This window comes from Parus major, chromosome Z (genome assembly GCF_001522545.3).
Source record: "Parus major isolate Abel chromosome Z, Parus_major1.1, whole genome shotgun sequence".
Lineage (NCBI taxonomy): Eukaryota > Metazoa > Chordata > Aves > Passeriformes > Paridae > Parus > Parus major.
Window position 1 is genome coordinate 36,332,993 of NC_031799.1, and position 25,821 is coordinate 36,358,813.

At 37.1% G+C, this 25,821-nt stretch overlaps 1 protein-coding gene across 2 annotated transcripts in view; it reads right to left on the reverse strand.

The window, feature by feature from the left end:
- The window catches only part of SLC28A3 (solute carrier family 28 member 3), a 38,430-nt gene extending 17,013 nt beyond the window's left edge, over positions 1 to 21,417 (reverse strand). Inside the window, exons 1-8 of one of the 2 annotated variants that reach the window (XM_015652152.3) lie at positions 21,274 to 21,417; positions 13,845 to 13,949; positions 9,864 to 9,946; positions 7,254 to 7,345; positions 5,668 to 5,857; positions 3,663 to 3,807; positions 2,198 to 2,311; positions 759 to 836 (exon numbers count right to left, since the gene is read on the reverse strand). In XM_015652152.3, coding sequence (XP_015507638.1) covers positions 759 to 836; positions 2,198 to 2,311; positions 3,663 to 3,807; positions 5,668 to 5,857; positions 7,254 to 7,345; positions 9,864 to 9,946; positions 13,845 to 13,949; positions 21,274 to 21,330 — 864 coding nt within the window. In that variant the 5' untranslated portion in view covers positions 21,331 to 21,417. Of the gene's footprint in view, positions 1 to 758; positions 837 to 2,197; positions 2,312 to 3,662; positions 3,808 to 5,667; positions 5,858 to 7,253; positions 7,346 to 9,863; positions 9,947 to 10,650; positions 10,896 to 13,844; positions 13,950 to 21,273 lie in introns of those variants that run through there. The other variant, XM_015652154.3, reaches the window with a different exon arrangement.
- Between the last annotated feature and the right edge of the window lie 4,404 nt (positions 21,418 to 25,821).

Here is a 25,821-nt window from a genome sequence, read left to right on the forward strand (position 1 = left end):
CATATTTGTTTGGGGTTTATTTATTTGTTATTTGGGTTGGTTTGGAGTTTGGGGTTTCTTTTGCTTTTTTATGTTCTTGATTCCAGCCTAAGCAGGCATTGTGGCATGAGTTACTTTCTCAGAGCAAAACCAGGAAGGATGATGGTGCAGATTAAAAGCACAGAGCTGAAAAACTGAATTCCAGCTGTTTCCCAAAAAGGTATCTTAAGAGAGAGAAGGAAAATCTCTGTGTGATATTCCTAATGCAATAGTAGAGAAATATCACATAATACTTCCTGTTTATACAGCTTCTAGCTCTTTGCCAAGGCAGGAATAAATAAACACCTAGGCTCCCCACTTCTTCAGTGGGAAAGTTTCTGAAGCAGTGGTCTATACAGAACTTAAGGGTACAACAGCATAGCATGGCAGAGCACTTTTACTCATGGAGAGGTGGGGGAGACAGGAAGGAGGTAATATTTCTGTCAGTGGCCAGGTACAAGCCTTTCAACCTATTCCTTGTACAAAGTAATTCTAAAAGTCTGCCTACATGCAATATATGTTGTTATAATTAGACTAAATAAGTGCAGTCTAACTCAGTGTATGGCAATAAATGAGTGTTCCCAAATTTTCTATTCAGAATGTAACAATAAGGAATAGTTTGTATGTTGATTTCTCTGGTGTCTACATAGGTATCACAAGACACACAATTTATTTCCCAGCTATACTGTTCCTCTTACCATTGTTTTTCTGCCACATACAGCATATAACAAACATCTTACCTTAAAAGCAAAGAAATGATCAGTGTATTTGTCACCAAACACAAACTTGGCACCTGTATCAGAGTACGCCAGAAAAGTCTAGGCATAGAAAGCAAAGTAAATTAGTGATAAGCTCTGGGTACCTACCAAAACCGAACAAAATATTGCTATTTGTCTTGCAGAGATATGGTGAGAAGCTTGGGCTCTGATTTGTAGGGGTCAGAACCTCTCTGCTGTCTGTATTTGATGGAACTGAGGGTTTCTATTGTGCTCTGTTCAGTACCCAAAGCAATAGAGGCCAAAATTAAGCTGAAAAAATAATTACTTTTTAATCCCAGTACTATAGTGCATTTCTGTGCTCCATCTGATGCAAATAAGTACAATGAATTATACAGCTTAAAATGGAGATTTGATGGCTGAAGTAATGAGGTTTGAAAAGTGTAGCTAAGAGCTAGCCTGAGGGAATCTTCTACTTTTAAGTTTTGATCCAGTGCATTTTTATACTTCTGATGCAAATATACAAATTAATAATACAGTTTTAAATGGAGTTAAAGTACAGTTTATAAAAGTTGCAGTAATTAGTTCTAACAGGATAGACATGAAAATATTAAGCTGTCAAAAGCGGGCACCAGACTTGCTTCAGTTAGAGACCAAGAACCTGGTGACAAAACCCAAATGACTCCCACTGCCCTCAGATTATACAGACATCAGACCTGTGTCTTAGCTCCTGCATAGAGACAGTACATTCTGCACTGTCTGGTTTTACACGCACTTAATTACCTGTGAAGAACAGCTGTGAGAATAGTATCCCTGAAGTGAAAAGTCTGAATGTCCTTCAGTGGGTACTCACTGATTTATATTTTGGATATTGCATATTCATTACTTTACAGTAACAGAGTTTCAAAAAAAACTTTGTGTCTGCAAGGATACCTGCAGATAGATCCCATCAACTTTCTAGAGATCTTTCTGGCATGCAGATCTGGATTTTGCCATCTGTATGTAACTGAATTACTTTTCTTTTATGTCATGAAGACTATGAAATGTCCCTGATACCAGGAATGTTGCTGCTCTGAAGATAATTAGGGCTGTGCCCTAAATCCCAAGGCTTTTCAGTATATTTTGTTTATTGTAAGGATGATTTGGAATTGAGCCATTTCTAAGCGTTCCTATGACTGCCCTGGCACAACAGTAACTTGTGTTTCAAAGATGCAAATTTATAACTTCATCCCAAAGATGGTAAAGCCATTAACAAGTGGGATTACTCTGGCCATTGTATTAACTGAACAAAAAATAAATGAGAATAAGGTAGAATTCAGGAAGTGAATAACCTTTCTGAGAATCCAGTTTTCAAGAGAAGAAAAAAGGGACAAATGGATCCTTGAACAGCCTGCTAATATAAGGTAAGACTCTGAAGACAAAAGATTACATTAAGCAAGTAAGGATTTTGCTCAGTAGCTCACCTGGATCTGAATGCCTAGCCAGTTAAACAGATCAAACCCCACTTTGGTCCTCAGAATAAGAATCCCAAGAATAAACTGCATTCCTATTCCTGAAAATACAGGTCTCCAAGAAACCTAAATAGACAGAAAAAGAAAGAAACTGCTTGGTATTTAAATAAATAATGGTTTACTTTGGATGTTTATTTAAATAATGTAAGGGGGTCTTCTGACTATACTGCAGGATGGGAGCAGCTGCCAAAAGAGGTTGTAGTGGACTCGGATCTTCACATATCTGGAAAGAGAATAAGGATATTTTGCTGCAGCATTTGTCCTTGGGTAATTTCAACTCTGTTTCTGTCCTCTAGCTTTAAAAACTTTTGATACTTGAGAACTACTCAGTTTTATATTATAATTCATCATATAAAGGCAGTAATGGGAGAAAATGTGGCTGGCTATGATGAGTTCCTCTTCAGTACACTGATAATTCCTGTTCTGCTGCCTCACAAAACATCTTTGTTTTGTGAAAATTGAATCAAATCAGTTACAAAACAAAGAGCTGAGATGGCATTCTCTAATTTAGTCAGATCATATTTGAATAACACAAACCAATTAGGTGTAATGAGGGCTCATGGGAGAGCACAAAGCATTTGGAATATGAGTTTTAACCTCAGCTGGAGACAGCAGCAGTTGCAAAGGATAGGGCAAGTTCATTAGTCCTTACTGAGAGGTCATCACCTGTTAAGAAAATCTCAGCACTGACGGAAGATGCAAAAAGTATTGGGAAAACTTGGTGACCTGGACAATGGATGTATGATTAATGAAAGCATGCAGAGGGGTATGTGAGGCATGCAAGCAGGAGTAAAAGCTAAGTGGTAATTGTAGTGATTGAACTAAGCCCTTTGTAATACCACAGCAAAACAGAGTGGACATTTCTGATGGAAAATTAAAATAAATGGCATTTGTGGGCCTACAGGAGTGGGTGAGCAAAAAATTAGGACCTCAGTTCAGCCTCAGCTGCTGAATTTGCAGCTTTGGTTTGGAAAACCAAACTTGTGAGCTTATAAAGTCTTATTAAGAACTATAAAGTCTTTCATATCTCTGGGTCTATGCAATTTGTATTGATGTGATGAGAGTGTCCTCAAAGAAGTTACTGAGATATGCTGAGGACTGTGGTGAAGCTCCTGTGGATGAAAGAATGGAGAAGGCCTATCTCAGCTTGAACTGTATCAGGGCTGGAACAGAAGATGGGCAGCAGCTTCCCAAATAGTGATAGACAGGTGTTGATACAACCCCACACATGGTACCTCAACAACAAAATTACATCCCTCAGAAATTAAATGCAGCGCTTGGTCTCAGTCAAGCCTATATTCTTACTTTCTCATATTTTGTTACTCTTACTAGATTTGGTGCTTGGGTAGGGGAATAGATTTTTAGACAGAGAATAAAAAAACAATCCCAGAAGATCCATAATGGAATAAATACTCACTCTGGTTGGATATTTGGAAAAGATAAGCATCAGGAGAACATACATCACAAGCCCACCAAAGGAGATTAGCTGATGGGATCCTTGTTTTGTTGTGTCAAAGATGAGCCAGCAGGTGATGGTTATAATGAGAGTTGCACACAACACCCTAGGAAATAAAAAGCATCCAGGTAATGTAAAAAAGACTTTTGGGATATTCCTTTCCCTTCCCATGCCCAAAACATTTACATCTCTGTTTGTGAATAAACCCTTTGTACAATGTATTTCACTGAACCCAGCAAGAGCCTGCCTTTGCAAATGCATCTCTGGCAACATCCTTTGGTGGCATCTGGAAGAAATTCCCTCCAAGCCAGAGTATGGGGGGAAACCCAAAGTATGAGAAACTCTTGTCTGGGTGCTATTTCTATTAAATAGTTATGTAGAAAGTGTTATAGCTTCCTTTCTCACTTCATCCATCTTCTCCTTCCCTTCCTTCCTTTATTGAATCTTTCTCCACAAGAGAGGCTGTGGTATTTATGGCTTGCACTGTGCTCTTTAGCTGGTGGGCCTCTGAAGCACACTTTACAGAGGAGCAGTCTATAAATGGATCATTTCTTTGTAACCATTTGTAGTCTGTTGAGCTATCTCAGAAACAATGACACGAGATATGCACATCTGTGTTTAAGTGTTTCTATGGTCCCCACTATCAGAACCATGTTAAGCTTATTTATTTAAGGTAATTATTGCAACAACAGACTAGAAGGCAACAAAATACATCACTCCATATACAGAGAAGAAACAAACACAGTCCTATGTCTTTAATGCTAGTTTTGTCTAACAGTAAGTTTTCACTGATTTCAGTGCTACCTAGATACATAAATTTCATTTTTAGATGTGGATAAAAAACACTGAAGGAATACTCCACAAAATGGCTTGGCCATTGCAATGCTGAGTAAACCTTTCTACACCTGAGGCACTTTCTGTCTCTTGGAAGAAAACAGTTAAGCACCTGATCTGTGATATGTACAATTTAAGGACTGCAGCCCAGGTACTAACTGCCCCCAACTCATTCCATCTGCTCCTCAGGGCTCTCCTGTTCCTTTTGTTCCTTCTCCCAGAGAGGCTGCTAGATCATCTAATGCAAATACCTCTGTGTGAGGCCTCTGATGTGGCTACTGAGCAGAAGGACCACAATCTTTATAGCACCTTTCTTAGCAAAGCCATTTTTAAATTTTAAGAATAATCTGGGACGTTTTCCTGAACTGAGAATGATGAGTCCTTAAAACTCTCTCTCAGCTAGTAGGTGACCTAGCTGAAAAAGAAGGTAGCTGGTCAATTTAATTTTCTTTTCTTAATGAGATTTCATTTGTTTTTTCTTTGATCTAAGGGTTCTATTGTCTCCTCATTTTTGGTGGGAATAAATTCAATATCCCCAATGACTGCTCAGGAATATTTGAAATAAGTACCTGACAGGTCTAATTGTCTACCAGATTAATGTCTTCTATCCCAAATTAAGGTCATACAACCTTATTATGACATTAAATCTGGCTGGCATGTTTTGATTCCTGAAGGTCAAGTAAAAATTGCTAGGGGGATATGTGGAAAAGCAGTGTCGAGATAATACACTCCAGTCTTCAGCAGTTTGCAAATGTTAGAGCCAACGTTTTTATGAAACTCTGTGAACAGTAAAGCACTTTCTGGTTTGTAGAATGAATGCAAAAGGCTGCAACACACATGAACTTTTGTGAGCATATTCTATTTCAACCACAAGCTTTTCCCATCTCAATTTGCGGTATTTTTCTATGCTTTCTGTGAAGACATTTGATCCTTAGCTACTTCATTGAAATTCTGAATGTGTTTCTGATATCTATATACTGGTAAATACTGAATTATTCTGTGGTTTTATTGAGATATGTATGATTGACCTATCTCCCCGTTCTTAGGGGAAGTAAGCTGAAATAAAATATCATAGGGGTAATTTGACTAGTGAATTGTCATTCTACATAAATAGAAAGTTAATAATATTTACCATTTCAGCCAAAACCACTGTTTTTTCAGATATCGGTCTCCAGAGGAAAAGAATGCAGAAATTCTGTCTTCATACTTCGCTATTAAAAAATCCCAGCAGATGAAGAAGATGGCTAGGACAGTGATGACAAAGAGTGGCAAAGCTCTCTGAAAATTCAAACTGCAGGCTGCAATAACAACTGCCAAGTATGCTGTCACAGAAACAAGAATATACACATCAGTTAGGTTAGTCTTTTTAAAAACAGGATCAAATTTTAAATTTATAAGAGGTGATCAAAGTCACAGCTTTGTTTATCTTTTCAGTGCTTTTCTGACTCTCAGCCTAAATACTGAAAAATTTTGCTTTTTTAGATATTGTTATGGTATGCTCATTGATATGAAAGGTGGCTCTCATTGCATCAAAGCAGATTATATACTTTTGCCAAGGTAAATTCATATGAAACATGTTAATCACTCATAAAAATTTAATGCATGTACAAAAACATTTTTCCTGTGTAAAAAGTATGAATTAAGAGCATGAGGCTTATTCCTCTTTTCAAAAGAGGATGAATTTATGCAATAAAACTAGAAACAAACACTTATAAAACATGTATCAATTGACTGATTTTATGACCTCAAGCAATTGTGAAGCTTAAAAGTAATTTATTTTATGAAGTAGCTATGAAATTATTTATTTGACGGGTTCACTGATGATAAATGCTGGCAAAAAAATATTCAGATCTTGTAAAGAATGATTTAATTTTGTCTGTGGCAAATGAAGAAGGACTAATGATGTTTGTTATGCAGGTTGGTTTTCATGGAATCAATCTATGAAATCCTGACATATTCTTAGAACTCACTCTCTTGAGCCAGAATGTGTCTATACTATGATAAAGCAAGACAAGATGATGTTATGAGGGCTGGGTATTCAGCATGCAAGCAATACTTTTATAACCACCTCCTGGTGTGCTGATGCCTGTCTCATAGACATTTCAAGTTTCTGTGTTCCCAGTGCTTAAGTAGGAAGATCTCAAAAACAAACTCGGTGAAGTAGAAGGAAAGAAACCAACACACTGGCTAATTAGGAAAGGGAGAAAGAAGAATATCTGAATGATTTTGCAGTGCATACTGTCATAAGTAAATTTACTCTAGAAAAAATTTGCAGTGAATATTGAGTGAATATGGGTCAGAAAAGAAAGCTTTTATTTCCAGCCTGCTGACTTAAGTCCAGTCCTATTTGGTGTCCGACAGCTTTTAAAGTGATTTCATGGTCTTGGACAAGTTACTGAAACTGTAATTTTGGAGTCAGCTGGTAATGGAGTAGACACAAAGTCTGAGCTATGCTGTTATCACAAGTGTAATTGCTAGTCAGACTTTAAACATGCTGGAGAAGCAGTTTAGCAAGATTTGTGCTTTTCTTATGTTTGGGAATGACTGGAGGTTTTGCAGTCTGGAATTTTCTCTGGGACTAAATTCTAAGCTACTTTGAAATACATTGTTAAAGACAGTCAAGAGTTTTTACATCAGAAAAAGTGACAGCACAGCCTATAATCTCATACAGGTAAATAAATAAGGTTTCAGCAATCCTGAATGTAATATATACTGTACCTGTTATTAAAATTCCATAGATCACATAATGAATTCTGGTTTTATGTTTCTTGCAAAATTCACAGACTTCATCATATTTTTTTTCTAAAAGCCTAAGAAAAAAAATTAACAAAGAATAGAAATGTGAGCTTTTGCAGAAAGAAATTGTGTTAAATTGTGTTAAATTTCTCCACTGAAGTTCACTGAATTTGGAAAGGATTAAATTTGGATCTCAAAGTGCCAGATAAAAAATACCTTTTGAGAGAGACTTCTTTGGGTTGATACTGGACAGGTGAAAAAGAAAATATAGCAGATATTTAATGGGACAATCTGTCAGCTACATAATGGGCCAAAGTCAGCAGGCCAGTTCTGCTACCCTCTGAAATACAGCTCTTCTGTGAAGAGATCTGTTAACAGGGTTCGTACAGAGTAGGGAGTTAAAAGATTCAGTGTCCATTACTAGACCCACAAAGTCTGTAAATACAGCCAGCCCAGCAATACTATGTGGAACAGTAGTGTTGCTGTAATTGTGAAGGCCTAAGGCTGCATTTGTGTGTGTGTAAAATAATCAATACCCATCTAAAAACCTCATTACAATGTGCATAGATGTTTCTGGACTTTTTAAAATTTGGTTGTTATTACACTAACTTTTCATCTCATCATCTCACAGAAGTTAAAGTTATTTGTTATATTTGAATGTCATACGCTAGTATCAGTTTTGCCAATTATAATGTATTTCACTTTCTTTGTGTTCCTCACTAAAGGTAACAGTGTGATTTCGTGACAGAGGTTGAAATTTAGGAAAATAGCAGTTAAGGGAGTTAATTCAACACGGATTTCAAATGTTAAATATGCTGGTGACGTGGACGTATATCAATTACGGAAGCAGTGGCTAAAAAAACACCTTCATATTGCGCAAGCTGGAAAAAAATTACAGCTATGTCTCTGTCATCTCAGAGGCACTGCTTTAGAGGCACATCTCTGAAGCAGTGCCTCACATTCCCAGTCCATAAAGGCAATGCTATATTTAGAGATGCTAATTATCTGGACTATTTGTTTGGAAACTAAATGCATCTGGAGTTAGGTGCACACTGAAATTCAGCTTGAATACCCTTATTTTCTGCACTCAAAAAAATTCAATTAATTTAAAATAAATTTGAGAGAAGCAAGAAATTATTTTAAATTATATCAGTACACAGTAGAACAGAGCAGGAGCGCACTTTTTCACAAGTACAACGAGTAATAGGTTCTCAGAGAAATCTTGATTGCTTTCGATACTTCAATTTCAGTTCTGGGAATTCCTGTTGCTTCACAAATCATAGCGCTTTTTTTTCTAACTTGTAAGAACATTAGGTTATCTACACAATCTCAGCAGAAAGATTAGATACAATGGGAAAAGAAAAAAGGAGAAATGAGAGACAAATAGATGAAAAAGGCAGTTATTGTATCCAATTTATGGTTCATCCATCGCCCAAGAGAAGGAAAAAATACTATCTACTATCAGTTACTGCTACTTATGAGACTTCTGGAATTTAAAATTGTTACTTTCAGATTACAATTTTTTGTAATTTCTTTTATATAACATCTCTCTCTCTCACCTTTTTATTTTATGAATTTGATTTGATTTTGAATTATGATTTTGGTACCAGAATATCTTATATATTTAAGCACATATCATAAATGTGTAGATCTATTCTGAAAGATGGCAGAAAAATTATGTTCTTACATTTAATTACTAAGGAAACACTCTTCTAAAAGCTGATCTTATTGGCTTGAAATGTAACTGAAGATGTTGAAAAAAGAGATATCACCCAAGAACATTAACGCAAAATATTTATATATGTCAAAACAATTCTTGCTTGCATTTTGTAACTCAGAAATCAATTTCCTCTTGTGCATGTACTCCAGAAGAGATTTTTAAAACCTTGCACTCGTAATAATCTACTTGTAATAAATGATGTTATTAACAGAATGATTTTTCAAAAGGGTTGTGTCCTAGACCTCAGGTTATTCAGTACTATCTGTTGAAAGAAATCAATGACACACGTAAACATTTAGGATGATTTTAAGTATTACTTCTTAACTTTTAATGCCTTAAGCAGGGTTTCTAATTTTCAAAAAATACCTAATCCTCAAGTAAAATGTGGATGTATTTTTTCACTCTGTGATCACTTGGAAGTAGAGCAAACACAATGTAGAGCTTTTGGTCTATTAAAATGGCTTTTTTCATAGCTCTTCTGTTCTTTTTGCTGGAGAAAATGGCTATGCAAACTGAAAGACAGTAGTGAAACTTCCTGAAAGAGACCATACTTTAAAACCTGTATTTAAAAAACACTGCCCTAGAAATATTGGATAAGAAGTTACTGTACAAGAAGAAAAATATTCTCTAATTTGCAAGCCTTTAAACGGATAGTTCCACAATCAGAGATTGTGTCATTTGTAAAGTATAATTATTTTAAACAAGTTGTGTTTCTGGATTACAAAAATTTGTAGGCAATACAAAGGTCTATATAGCATAGGGGTACAGCAGTGAAATTTAGAGCTGTCACTCCAGAAGCATAGATTCTGGCAGCTTTTTGCTTAGGCCAGGATGAAGTGAGTGGAAGACTTACTCATGCAAAAACACATTACCCTTTCAAGCGTGGTTGCTCGTCGTCTATGGAGGCACGTTTGTTTTCATGCAGATCACTCTCAATATTGATGTATTCATCCCCCTGGAAAGGAGATCAGTACCGAGGTTGTCAGATGGGTTTATGCTTCTTAAGGTGCAAAAAAACATCCCCACTGGCAGATGGCTGAAGCAGTCTCTAGACTTGTTTATCTGCACTGTGTGCATGGCTTCAGCTCTCCCATCTGCCACCAGCTCTGTGATCAGTGTTTAGATCAGCTGAGGAGTCTCCCAAGCCATCCACACTATTTTCAAAAGGGAGGTAAAGGTGGGGAAAAAAACTGTGTAACTCAGAGCTGAAGAGGGTAGGGCCTCAAAGATAGTACTACTGCATACCATTGAAAGGGGCAAGCTGTGAATTAGCCAGCTTGCCTAGCACCTCCTGTTGACACCCCCTGGTTTTGTTACTTCTCTTTTGCAGAACTTTAATATGATGGAACTTTTATATATGGAGACTGGTTAAACTGGGTGATGCTCAGTGTTTTAAAATTTGACTAAGCCAATAATTTTATTCTCAAGAAAAACTGTTGCCTGAGTCCACACAAGCATGACACTGTTAAAGCTTAATACTTTAACAACTACAGGCTGCCCTACACCCTGTCCAAGGACTGCCTTGAGGCGGGGCCAGGAGGGGCACAGCCCCTCAAACTGCTCAGCACACCCATGGGGCCTGTCATGCCCACACTGCACCATTTGCCCCGTCCCACTATGGTGGGGCACAAGGAAGGAGCTTGTCCCATGGCTACTTACCTCCATGCTCATGGTGGGGCCTGCAGAGTGGCCAGGGCCCAGGGCAAGCAACCATTGTGTTCAAAAACAGCAGTGTACCTGCATGTGGCCCTGAGGACTCTCCCTTCGAGCACTGTGCCAGGGCACTGTGACCTGACTGGCCTGGAGTATCTGGCCACGGCCAGGGTCTTTGCCTAGCCTGGTGGAAATGTCCTACCCTCTTCAGAAGAGCGGCCCACAGTGCTCAGCTGCTTTTGGAGCCGTGACAATCTGCAGGTGAGTTTACCTTTTGTTATCCTGTCACTTTTGTTTATGTTAAGTTAGCTCTCCAGTCTGCTGTGGAAAGCAAGGCCCACCACAGACCTTGCCCTGGCCCATGCATTCTGTCTGTCTGTCCTGCTGCAGGTGCTGCCAGAAGCCCTGGAAAGCTCTCAGTTGCCAGGGAGAGACCAGAACTACAGAGCCATAGAATGGCCTGGATTATAAGGGACCTTAAAGATCCTTACAGATCATTGAGTTTCAACCCCTTGCCACAGGCAGGGACACTTCCCACTTATGCCAGGTTTCTCAAAGCCTTATCCAGCTTGGCTTTGAACACCTGCAGGGATGGGACATCCACAACTTCTCTGGGCAAATTATTCCAGGGTCTCATCAACCTCACAGTAAAAAAATTTGTTCTAATATCTGATCTAAATCTATCCTTTCTCCATTTAAAGCCAGTTCCTTCTCCTATTACTACATGCCCCTATAAAAAGTTGCTCTTCCTTATTTTTTTTGTAAGCCCCCTTTAAGAGCTAAAAGACCACAGTGGGATCGCCAGAGCTTCTCTTCTCCCAGCTGAACAGCCAGATCTCTCAAAATGTCAAGTGTCTTTAATGATCCCAGAGGCAAAAAAAGCACATGCTGAGACCAGAGGAATATACATGGAAGCTGCTGTTCACTCTCCTACGGAATGCTCAGCCTAAGACCAGCAAGAATCTTTTGGTCCTCTTTGCTGCAGTTTTTGGAGTGGGGTGCTGTGTAGGTCTTGGGAGCTGCACTGTAACATAGGACAGCATCTTCACTAAACTCAATTTCTTTGCCTCATTGGTGTTGACTGTGAAATAAAGCAAGCCTGAAAAATGCCTACTAAGTTACTATTACTTTTGGTAACTGGCAGTACTCTTCTCAGTGGCTGTACAAGGTAGGCTTATCTGAGGGACACTTGAGTGCTGATAATATGTAAATATCATTTATTTCTGAGCCTAAATCTGGAATATATTGAATACCAGTGTTTCTCACAGATTTTTTAACCTACATAATAAATCAGGAGAGTCCCAGCCCTTCAAGCAGAAGCACCATGCTTTCACATTTGCAGGCCCCTACACTCCCTTCAGCAATGTTTCAACTCTCCTGATTACAGCTTGAAGCTCGTGTCCTACAGATATTGCTTTCATCCCCACCATCATTCCCACCACTTCATGCACTGCCTAGCCCAGGCCATGCTCTCCTATCTCTTTTCCCCATACCACAATATGTGCCCTGTGCCTGGATCACTCACAGCCTGAACTCTGGCTCTCTGAATTTGTGAAATACATGGTTTGTCTTGAGAATATAATCTATTTTTTTCTTTTGAGTATTTCAATTACAAAAGCATCAATCTACATCTTTTCACAATGCTTACAATGTATTTAAATATGCTCAGAGTATTTCTATGTCCCCCTTTTATTGTCAGAAATCCTTCCCTACAATGGCACTAAAAGGTGAGAAAATCTGAAATCAAAGACAGCTCTGTGTGAAAGTGTGCAGATACAAAATGAAGTTGGAGGATGGATGCAAACCCCTTTTATTTTTTTTTATGGCCAAACATGATACTAGGTTGGGCTCGTGGGGGAGTGTTGGTCCTTGCTGAGGGTTACCTAAGGGCTGTGTGGAACACATAAACATCTGCCAGCAAAGGGAGACACTGCTAAGTCCATACTGTAAAAACCCTCAGAGTAAATTATTATGCCTCAGTCAGAGTGTGCCTTAGTTGTTGGTGTGAATATACACATCTCTGATAGTCTTGCACCAAGTAGTGGCAAGATGTTTTCAGACGAACCTTTTCAGTGGGAAATTGGTTTCTCTGACAAAAATCAAGCTTTCATAGATGCCACTACTTTTCTTCAATTTTTTACAGTTTCAATCAGTTCTGAAAGTCCCTTCTAGTTTTGGGGCGTCTTTTTGGTTTTTTGGGGGTTTTTTTTGGTTTTAACAATTTCCTTTTTCCTAGCTTAAGGTATAGGCACCATCTACTGCCTTTCTCTCCTAGGATCTCAGATTCCAATCTAGTTCCCAGGAATGCTTATCAGAGCAGTCTATGTGACCCTTTCCACCACCATGTATCTCATGTAACTCAGAGAGCAGAAACATTACTTTGCAGCATACATTTGCAGCCTCTGATCATATCCAAGAAAACAATACAAGATAGAAATGAGTACCCACTATATCAAGTATTTCTTATATGCTGCTTCGAGCACCATTGCCATTGGCAAGTAGATATGATTACAACAGAACAGAATTTTTTCAATAGCAAGTTTTTTCTGGAGTGAGGATGTGAAAATATTAATACTTGACAATGGTAAAATACCTGTGGATTTTTTTAACCTGACTCTCGTGTTATCATAGTGGGATACACATGGGAATAGCCCACTATGTGGGCTTGAATAAACATACAGTCAAAAGCAGTCAAAATGAATGTGTTTATTGCTACAATAATCTGTATTGTTCTCTCTTCTTCTCTGGTCAGTTTTACATGGGACCTGTTGCCTCAAGTTTGTTTGTTTGAAATTTTACCTATTTAGGATGTTTATTTAATAGTTAAATATTTATTTATTATTATGATTACAAATTTTCTTTTTTCACTTTCTTATGAGAAAATGCTTCTGTCAATTCCTCATCCACAGCTTTGCCTCTGATTACCATTTTTGATGCTTCTTTTGTATCTTGTATGAAGCCATTATGGCATTGGAATACAATTTTCCTGAACCCCACACATGTAGTTTTGTTTTTTCTTTAACATATTTTTGAAAACACAACTCACTTCCCTGACCATTTATACATTTTAAATTATATTCAGACTTAGAATATCTGTCTTGGGTGTGTTATTACATTGCTGGCATTTACTTTGAGGTTTACAAATTTTCATAGTGCTATTTGGAAGGAAAAAAAAAAAAAGAAAAAAGAAAAAAACATACCTGGTTAGTATGCACTGTTTCCTTATTTTGTGAATTCTTGATTCTCTGAGAATTGTCTCCAAGGCCTTTCAGATTTCTATCATTCACATCATCATCACTGTCATTCTAGGACCAAAATTACATTGGTTCAAATCAGAAGCTGAAATCCTCTCTCATGTACAGTAAGAGTTTATAATCTGATGCTTGGGCTACCATGGAAGAAAGAGAGTGGGTGACAGGAAATGGCCTCGACTTGTACCGTGAAAAGTTTAGATTAGATATTGGGAAAAATTTCTTTGCTGAAAGGGTGGCCAGGCATTGCAACAGGCTGCCCATGGAAATGACAGAATCAACCTGCCTGAAGTGTTCCAAAAACCTGTAGAAGTGGCACTTTGGAGACATGGTTCATTGGTGAACATGGTAATGCGATATTAATGGTTGGACTCAATGATCTTACAGGTCTTTACTATCTAAATGATTCTACAATTCTCTATTTAACTTTACTAGAACAGGGAGCCCAAAACTTGGTCTGCAAAGCTTGGCTATTCAAGTCCCTGCACTATTGCACAAAGTTGTTTTGGTCATGGGCAGTTGTGAATCTGCTGTTTTCTTGACTAAATTCACATGTCTCCCATGGTGAATTGTGCTGCTCGCTCGTTGTCTCAGGACCGGTTTAACAAGCTTATAAAAATCCATGTCACCAAGGGCAAAACAGACTGTTTGGGACCTTCCCCAGTTGTTAGTACCTTTGCTCCAGTATTTATGTTCCTTGCATACATGGAATAAATATGAATATGCACTTGTATTGCTCTTAGAATAAAACACTCAGGGTATCTTTAAAGAGAGGAGTTATCATGTTAATCCTCTGAGGTATACCTTTTATCTAAGAGATGAAGACAGCCATAACAAACCCAACTACTTCTATTTTTAATTTTTTTTTTAATAAATCCCAAATCTATTTTGTTATTTCTTAATGTTTTGCAAGATATGATATCTCTTTTTGATGGTCCTAGAATATCTGGTTCTTGGTTTTGTAAGAAAGCTGCTTGAACAAAATTTCAGATAACTTACATCTGCAATTGCTGTGAATGTTTTGTATTTCAGCAGGGTTTCTTATAGCAGCAGTTACAGTGCAGTCATTTCACTGGGTTTTATTGCATGAAGTATCTAATTATTTACATGATAATAAACTCAGTAAATCAGTATTTACAATGAAAACAATCACTTCCACGTGAACAATACAAAATAAGCTGAATCATAGTAAATTATGATAGACAGGAATAAGCATTCTAATACTAGAAAGAAATTGAATATTGCCTTCTAGCAGAAGCATGACCTTAGAAGCAACTAGAACAATGCCCAGTAACATTTTTCTTTAAAGATACTTTCCCTCTAAACTTCACTAAAAGTCAGTTTCAGTCAAAGTGTTTCTGTAACTTTGTGTGTCTGGGAGAAGAGAGGAGTCATAAGAAGTTATTTTTCTAAGTGCTGCGGCCTTGATACTTTAGTATCTCCATTCTAGGTCGAGAGTATCTTTTCCTTCCCATCTTTTTCAGAAACACCTATCACTTGTTTGCCTTCTAATAGTGCCATCATAGGAGTTTGCTGTAGCTGCCTCTGTAGCCAGCAACAAAAGCAACTACTGAACACTCCATAGAATTAAAAAACCAACCAACCAAACAAAAACCACAAGAAACAGAGATTAACTGTAGCATTAAGACATATAATATATTAAAAATACTATACAAGACAGCACAGCAAAATCAAAGCAGTATATTTCTATAATTCACATACACATGCACACACTCCTGAGAATGGTGTGTTTGAAGATTTCTATACTTGTTGCTAAGGAAGAAAAAGCAGAAATTTCTTAGAACTTTTGTGAGTAAATGTGTGAAGACCTATAAGCGTGCAAATTTCTGTATGTGAAATACAGAGAATACCAAAAAGATATCAAAAATGTCTGTGTTTGAAGAAACTTCTAAAAGTCATTTTGGATAACCCACTACTCAAGTGCAATAATTACATAAGCATTTCATCTATAGAGTAATTAAAATATACAAATGTATGGGTATTGTAACAAAACCAGAAAGAACATCACACAGTAACTGGAACTCAGTAGCCAACTCTGCACTGATAGATTTGTGTCTTTCTCTGGAACATAAAAAGTTGTTATTTCAACTGATCATATTACATTTCTGGATTATTACTGATTTAGTAGAAACTTTAACTTTACTACTTGAAGAAAAAAAGTAAATTTAAATTTCTAATTAGAACAGAAATATTCAAGCAACAACTAAAACTATCTATTCCCTTTTCTTGCTTACTTAGTGTCTAAGGTGCTGAAGGAACTCCTCAACAAAATGTCAGTCTGTGCTTATCGCCTACTATTGCTGATTGCTATGTAAGCAACTCAGCACAGGCAGAAAACTTCCACCTCACTTATTCAATGTCCTTTTCCAGCGCCCTGTAAATGTCTGGAGAAAAAAAAAAACAGTGCAAGAGAAAATGGGAGTTCAAGGATTAGGAACTACAGTTAGCACAGTCCTGTTATGAGCACAGGCCAGTCCAGCAATATGTAAAGTCACTTCTGAACCTACTCTACCTCCAGGTGACATAAAAGGGCAGGAAGTTCACAGAGAAGCTTGTATGGGAAAATTCTCTTTCTTTTATCGCACAGTTAAAGTATTACCGAATCGGTCCATCTATTTTGAATGTTTCTATTATGAAAACTGTTTTAAAGTTGTGCTTTTGCTTTCACAAACTGCTTTACTTTAACTGATTGGAATTCCCCTCTTGTAAAATACTTGATTAAATGACAAGGACATAGCTGTGGCAACTGTGTAAGTGAAATACTCTTCCACTATTTGTTTAGTTCCTTCTTGATGAGCTGTTAATTCACCAAGTATTGTTGCAAGGCTACACTCATTGGCCTTCCCTGCCATCTCCTCCTTGATTTTGAAAGAGGATGAATTTTGCAAAGAGATAATAACTAGTATTGTGCTTTTAACAATAGCAGACACTCTGGAGTAGATGGTGTTACACTCATGCTTATTTAGGAAGGAAAATAGGCTGGCCAACATTGCATCCAGGCAGCTGCTTAAACTGTTTATGGTTTAAGGGTGGGTCCAAACATTATGTTGGAGATTAGAATCAGGATACTCAAGGAACTTAGTGGAAAACAGATGCTTTGAAAGCAAATAGTTCAAGTTATAAAGTCAACTTTTTTTGTTGCATTCTCATTAGATTTTTAATTGTACTTGCCCAGCAGAAGCAAAGCCATCTAGTTTACAGCTCAAAACTTGCCTTTCTTTAAATATTCATTGCACCTGAGCTCCATTCATCTAGGTTTTCTGTCTTTTGCTAGCCAGTGCCATGATTGTGAAGGAATTTAAATGCATTTGAAATATTGAGGAATAATTTCTTTAAATTAATAATCATAGCACTCATAAATACCTGTCAAATTATAAAATTCAGTGTACAAGGCAGGAAGGATGAATGTTCATTATCCATGTATTAAACTACAGTAAATGAGCTGTAGAAACAACAGATAAAAAATCAGGTTCTGCCAGATTTAAATTTAGGAGGCTACATCTTCATGGGCTATTTGAAAAGGACTGTAAATAGGACTCCCCACCTCTGAGTACATTGTTGTTTTGTGTAAAAATTTAGGTTGTTAGGGTAGTATAGTTTGATAGTGGTTTTCTACTAAACCCACTCCCCCTCCCTCCCCCAGGTATGGCTTTGGAAAGAAAGTTTTGAAAATGTGGAAAAGGATTTCATAATTTCCTGTCTGGATCTAGTTAAGTAATGCAGTGCAACACTACCTTCATTTTTAAGGGTAAACATAACAGTGATGCTCATGAAATATGAATTCTTAACAGCATCTGTAGTCTTAATTAACCAACCAGACAAGAATATCTAGGAAGGGTTAGAAAATGGCAATAAGCAGAAAAGGCATTTTTGGGATATGTTTTAAGCTTGTTTGAATGAAATGAATGAGTACAAATACCCCATGCATTATGGCAATACCAATGCAGTCCTATGCACTGTGAATAAAGGGCAGAATTTTAAAGGGGATCCTTCCTCAAGTCAGCTTCTTAAGAGGTGGTGTGCTCTGCTACAGAAACAGGTAAAGGTTGCTAATTCATCCTAACAGTAGGACTAGGAGGCCAGTGAACAATATGTATTTATTAGCTGTTATCTTCCCTTTGCATTGTATTTATTTTATGTTTGCCTCAGTGTTGCTTTTAAATGTAGAGCAGTTTATTCATCCAACCTACCATTTCTTTTTAAGATGCAGCTTTTATCATTCCTTATGGAATAAGTGTGACTTGATGTTTAATGTTATCGGAGATCTGAATCATCAGAACTGATTAGATAAAAATTTTGCCTCATTAATAAGACAAGCTAGACATTAATTAATGACAGACCAGGTAAAGTAAATCTCAGTTTTAGTGTTATTGTTAGTGATATGGGGTTTCTGAGCAAGAAACCGTGGGCAAGTGTGGTGGTCCTCCAGCCAGCCAGTGCCATGTATGAGAAGCTGATTGGATCACCCTGTAGGCAAGAGACACAATAACATTTCTACATATTATATATGACATTATTGTAGCTATAGATACACAAACTGTTACACTGGTACACAGACACTTCAGGAACAATTTTCTGAATTGAGGATAATGATTTAGGTTCCTTAAATTACATTGCATTTTTAAGATGAAAAAAAGCTAACAACCTGAATGTCTCATAAACAGTGCAGGAATCTGTTGGTTCTAGCTGTGAGGCAGCACTCAAAGCAGACAACTTTAGCATGTAGGTCTTAACAGCTACACTGGGTTTTATTAGGGTAAATACTTTATTACTGAAATGTAGAAGCATGGTAGGGAAGACTGGCAGTATGGGTAAAGAAAGCTATGGATCTTCTCAGAACAAATAGAAAAAGCTCACTCGTTGTAATACACCCAAATGATTGTTGTTAATTGAAATGTTCCTAATATCAAAAAGAGAGACAGAGAAACAGCAGAGGTGTACATTAGGGATTTAACGTCTGTTTTCCTTTGAGACAATTTTGAGCTATTAATTAGGGGGAAAGTTGCTTCTGGGTCTCCCAGATACTGGCATTATCACGAGCCAATAATGCAGGACCTGCAATTTCAATGCTATGCTGAAGTGGAAACTGCATAGTGTACAAAAGAAGTAGCTGATTTTTTGCAGAGCCATTGCATTTTTTAAAATGCAATTAATGGTATTAATATAACTTTGTGTTACATGGATACATATCCTATTTGAAAGTTAACATTGGCTGAGGGTGTACTACAGCACCGTTGAAAATGGTAATGCAGTGAAATGTGATGCAATGAAAATCCTAACACAGTACAGATGGATGTGTGCATTTACATTTCAATAGCAACTGAGAAACTGAGAAGAGCTCAGTTATCTCCCTTTGATCATGTGTGACAAATCAAAAAGACTCCTCTATATTACAACTTCTTCATCCTGTTAGAGTCCCTTTGCAACAGAAAGCACAATGCTTCTCATTCTTGGTTTACTAAGGATCTGATATGATCCTTCATCCATCACTTGTTAACCTTGACCTGCTTTGTATTACACTGAGAGCTGATTTACTAACAGGTACTTTATAAAATAAATTGCCTAACTTAGATTTACTTTGTCCCTCTTTTACTTTATCCCTATGTGCATTAATCATTAAGTGGCTTAGGAGCATCTGAAGCTACTTATGGATACTTAAAATGGTTTAAATTACACCTTTTCCAGAACACTTTTCTATTTTGTGGCTTAGGTAAGATACTTATTGTATAGATACATTAAGACACATTTATTTTGGAGGAATTAAAGTGTTCACTCTTTGTGCAAGAAAGCCTTTAAACACAAGAAATAGTAGGAAATTATGAGATTGTTTACTTTTCAGTGGCTTTTACCGTGAAATGATTTGTTTCTTTACAAAATTTTACCTATTTCCTTCTGTGTCTTCTTTTCTCTGGTGAGCGATTTACATAATGAAACAGAGACAATGTAAAAGTAAGTAAAAATGGCCCAGGTAAGCTAGCTGCATAAGGTTAACCTGGGTCACTACTGTGCTCCATAGATTTCTGAAGAAAAAGGTGATTTTCAGCTGTCATTCAAGAGGGTTCAACATCGACCTTTTGCAGCTAGAGAATCCTCTCCTTTTTGAGTTTGTAAGCGGACTTAAGAAGCTGATGGCACTAGTTCGAGCATATATTTTGTGTGAAAACACAGACAGGATGAAACCGCTAACCTTGCTCACTAGAACTGAGGGAGACTCAAGTTCAAATTGCTTATCTGTTCTGAAGCAGAGGCGTTGAGGACGCTCTGATTACCCAGGAGAAAGCCCTAACCACTGGGCTATCATGTGTTAAGAGTTACCTCTCTTACCTACATTCCGTCTCGGCCTTGTCTGTCTGTATAGCGCAATGAATAAATATACAGAACTGTTGAATGTCCCTGATGTTATGCAATAGTCCACATGCTGAACATCTACAAAAATCCCGTGTTATTTAGATAGTCTCGGCAGATACCCACATCCGCTACCGACTTCCTGCTAGCTGAGATCAGGGCAGCGAAAGGGCCCGAGACTGCAAAAGAGAGCAAGGGGCTGTTTTGCTAACATAGCACTCCTTCAGAGTATTTCACAGCCATTGTGTCTCTCCGACTTATTCTACATTCAGCAACAAGTACAGTGAGCCAGCCCGGCAGCGGGTTTGCACCTTCTGTTTGTGTCTGCTCTAGTTCCAATGAAGCATAGGCATGCTGGGCTCTGAGAAACACTAACTACTTTTGGTTTTTGATTATCTTTTTTTGTGGTGTTTGTTTGGGGGGTTTTGTGCTTCCGCTTATGAAATCTGTGGTTTTTTAAATGGCTGTTAATATTACTTTATTCCTAGAAAACTCAAACACTTCTGGTTTGGTTCCTTATCTTCTCTCTGCTCTTCTTAAGAGCCAAAGACAACTGCACTTACTTTATGCATGGAAGAATGGTGTGCCCCACTATGATTACATTATTATTTTTCTCATATTATTGAAATACATTGCTTTGACGAGTTATGTCTGCTGCATAATGCTGGCCCTCTCTTCAACAGAACTGTAAATAACCTATTATGGGGGAAAACCAGCAGCTAATACAGCAGATGAGAGGCAGTTGAGAAATCCATCAGCCTGTGAAATATTACCAAGTCAGGGCACTTTTCAAACCTAGCTGAGTAGAGCACACTCTGAATAAGTCAATTGTGCTCAGCTTTTTTTTTACATGAGCCGTGTATTTTGGCAGGATACCAACACGTAGAATATTGTAAAACACCTGCAGGCAGAGCGCAGAAAATGCTTTTTCTTTGTTTGCATCTGAATTCAACATTGTTCAATGTTTTGAAGTCCTTCCTCTTCCCCAGAAAGCAAAGGAAACCACGCTTACCTGGAAGGCCAAATTGTGCACTCCTGAGTGATCACGGTTGGTCTCCGTCAGCTCCATGTGCCTGGTAGGGAGTTTCGGGGGAATATTGGAAGCTACTTGCAGCACAGGGCAGAATCAGCCAGGACCTGGTTAATCCATCCACAGGACTGGTATCACCTGAAGTCAAAGTAGCTGGAGGCCGTCTCAGGTTACTCTTATTCCCATTTAGCTCCACCTTCTCGCTTCCCTAACACAGCCCCTTTTGGCCAATATGGAAAACGAGCTTCAGAGAAAAGAATGGAGGATACCTGCAGGCCCAGAAACGTATTTTACCCAATATATGTTCGGGGGGGTCCTAAAGGTAAGTGTGTGTACTTATATAACTTATGTCTTACCTCACGTGTGTGGGAGAAAGTCTTCCACATCCAGATTTTGAGAAGCCAACACAATTTTTGTCCTTTTTTACAGGTATTCTCAAGCCATTATTTTTGTGATATTAATGTAGTTTTATTTTCGTTGCAGTTGGGGACTTCACCTAGCAGGAGGAAAAACGAGAATGTGAACAACACTCAAAACTCTGACAAGTGCTGGTTAAGGCACTTTCAGTTGGCATCCTGCATTTCATGATACAAAGTCTTTTGGTTATTTGTCCACAGATTACTCACTTGTAACTGAAGAATTTTTATTATACTTTTCAGGCTTGCTATTTGCAGTATTTCAAACAGATAGTGAATATAGTGAATATAAATTTTGCCATTAGGAACAGCAAAAATGACAGTATTCTGTTTCTTGGAAATACAGCAAAGTATATTTATGAATTCATTAGCTGCCCACATTCATAACTTTGTACACACAGATGGAAAATGTCATGAATGATGCTTCACCCTGTGAAAACAAAAAGCTATGCCCTTTTTTATGTATAAAACAGGAATGGATTGTCATGACTGAATATATTATTCGTAATAATGAACTATTACACGAAAATAAGATGATGCATTTTTCTGAGTAATCTTCCAGCTGTTTTACTAGTATCATAAATCATACTGTTGCAATATGTGCTTTTGACTATTATAACTATTGCAGAAAAAAGAGGATCACCTGTTTTTTAGGGTTTTTTTAGCAAGGAGTGCAGAGATTTTAATGATTTTTAGGTTCGCAGTGTTCAGAATATTTTTGGTGACCCAGGTTTAGAAACCAACGTTTTTATTGGTAATTATATTTGCCCTGTAAGTAGAGAAAATTTTCTGACTAATTACTTCTCTCCACACAATAATCTTCATCAAGAAATAACTGCAAATATCTTTATCAAGTTTTTATGAAATTGTCTGCTGATTTCTGCATACCTCAGCTGCTTTCCCTTTCTTTCTTCCTTCTCTCCCTCTTCCAATTTTCAACATGCTTTTACTACAAGAAGGTAGAAGAAACAAGGTATTGAATAATTTTCAGATCCAGTCCATGCAATCGCAAAATCTGTAATCTGCATTTGCATAGTTAGGAGAAAGTTCTACCCTCCTAACAATTATAAGACACAAGTATTTTCTGCCATTGTTCCTTATTTTCTGGCAACCCATTAGATAATTTTTAAAACTGTTTCTCTCATTTAAAAAAACTCAGAATAACATTGACTCAATAAATTCAGTTTGAATAAATTCCTTTGAATTATATTTTATGTTAGAAAACTCACAAAATATTTAAAACAAAATACCCACACATCCAAGAAAGATCCTGAACTCACTATAAAAACCATGAAATATTGCCATTTCTTGGTGGAGAGAAGACCATATGTTTAAAGAGAATTAGGTAACTCACTGATATTTTTTGACATGATCAGTCAGAATTATATTTAGTGTTTAATTTACAGCAAACCTTTGCTGTTTCTGGCTAGTTTAAGTACTTGAAGATATGTTATTTTTTATCAAGACATGTTACATGTCTGAGGAGTATTGAATCTCACCCTTTAAACTGATAAGCTTGGATGTCTGTTTTCCTCTAAGGTGATTCCTTTGGTTGCAGGAAAGCATTAAAGACTCACATTCTTAAATTTTAGGGTGTTTTTACAATAGATTAATTGCTAGTCTGAAATAAAAGTGTTACCAAAATTCTACTGACTAATAGCAGAAAAATAATTTACAATAATCTTAGAGTTGTTTCCAAACAATAGTGATAAGGAACTTTATGTTCCATCCCACTATTTCTGCATAAACTCTGGAATCTCTTTGTCTCATTTAGAGGAAGACTAATCAAAAGGCCTAATTGTCTCACTGAATTTCACTTATAAATGAGATTTATATTTTTCCTAGTATGAATAATACATGGAGAAGGTTTATTTTCATTTGAAGGAATAGTTTTCGTGGGTGCTTCTCACTTCCATTTTTAATGGTAGAGGTTTATATATTTATTGAAAGAATTCTGCTTTTTTCAGTTGGCAGACCTGAGAAACTAGTGAAGAAAAGCATTTTACTGTATTAAAACAATCAAACTGGAAAAGCAGAAGCTACTTTTCATGTATAGACTAAGGAAAATTTAATGTTAGTATGTTGGGTATTTTTACAATATTATGTGGAGCTGACAAAGTGAACTACTGTTATTTCATCATACTTATGACCAAAATGTAGAAAATTAACAAAACTTTTGTAATTAATGTTTTTTATAAGGTTTTGAATATACCCAGCTATCTTCTTGAATCCTTTCCTCAAAACATGTGAAAGGTGGTTTCAGTCATTCCCCAGAAATGTTTTCAAGAAGAATGTTATCATACCCTCAGAGTGATTTTCCTTGTATTGTAATGCAGATGCAGGAAACAAGAAATCTTAGCAGAAGAGGCTTTCAGCTGAGCTTTTTGCTTAGATGTCTGAGTGGCAAAGAAATGGAACACTGTGTCAAGTAAATAAAATATTTTGTTAGCAAATGAAACCTTCCCACTGCTATATAACTCTGTCATGAAATCCTAGTCACATGGTAAAGCATTCAGAACCTCTTTGCTCCTCAAGTAACAGCACAGAAATGCTCAATTTGCTCTGAAATTGGCACACAGACTGGAGAAAGCTAGAAAGGGTTTTTTTGGGTACTATGAAAATATTAACCAACAGCACAGCTTACTGTACACACATCAGGCAAATATATGGCAAATATAATTCTTAATAATTTACTAGGTAAATAGAGAGGAATAGCAAGAGTTTGAAGGAATGCGTAAGGTATCTAAAGAAGAGTAAAGTCATTTTAAGGTATCTAAAGAAGAATAAGGTAATTTGGTTTTTTTCATATCTGAACTGCAAGGAGCAACTTCATAGTTAGAATCTGCAAAGTTCAAAAATTCAAAATTTTTACATTCTTAACAGATCCTATTCATTATATACAGTTTCATTAATATTATTCAGCTATGGTTTAATGAACATTTCAGTTAAAATTTTCAAAATTTTTGAGATAATCAACCCAAAATTTTTCATCATCCTCTGCACCTCAGAGGAAAGGTGAATGAAAAAAATCTGTGCTTACCATTGACAAATGGTTAGCAAGCAGAAAATTGCTTTACATTTTGCTATATATCCTAAGATTTATGTAGCCAGTCATGTTCATCTCTCTTCTGACTTCCCTGAGTGAAAGAGGTGCCGTCCATATTTGAAAAGACATGTGCCAAAAATATGTTCTTTGTTCTACAATCTACAATCTTTGTCTATAATCTACAAACTTCAGGTGTTTGCAGTATGGCTATTCAGTTTTTAGAAGTATTTTCATAGCAGTTTCATAGATAAATTATAACCCTCCACATCATCTTGAGAATAAAAGGTGAAGGGAAGAAAGTACTTGGGGAAAAAAACCCACAATTTTGTATGTGTGTAAAATTGTCTCTCAACACACAATTTTTTTGGAAAGTGTGACTTTGGGCCTGGTTTTTAGAAAAAGGGAATTTCCTCTCCAGATTCTCAGGTACTGCTCTTATATTTTAAAGGGAAAAGCAGCCAGTGAAAATATTCTTCGTAAGATAAAAACAGTTAAAAAAAAATCAGAATGTTGTCAAGCTTGGTGAGATGTGGACACAAAGCCGTGGTACAGAGCTCTTGACTGTAAATGAGGTGGCTGAGTGATCAGGTGCTGCCTCCATTTCTCACACGTTCTGCTTTAAGTTCGGTTTTTTGTTTCTTGCTAATCACAGACTTTTGCCCAGTAAATCTCCATCCGTTACTCTGGCTTGCAGCTGTCCCTCTGAGATCTTTTGAAATCAGTATGAATTTGAGCAGGCTTCTTCTCTTGTTTCTCTTATTTGGTTCACTTCCTCGTTTTTCTGTGGCAGTAGAAAAATGAAATATTTTCTACTCCCAGTTGAACTAAAGTTGCCCCTTCACCCGTAGGAAAACACTGCAAAAGAAGTGCATGTTTAACAAAAGCAGTTAATTAGGGGGGAAAGACTTCTCAGAGGAGAGTCAAGGGCTCTGAGGGCTATTGTGTTTTACCTTGTGGCAAATACCAGTGTAAAGTTAAAAGCAAATGAATCCTGGGCTCATATTTATTTTTACTTTGTAATAATTTTGCCTTTCTGCAAAATTCCTGTTTAGAGGGATGAAATGCTAC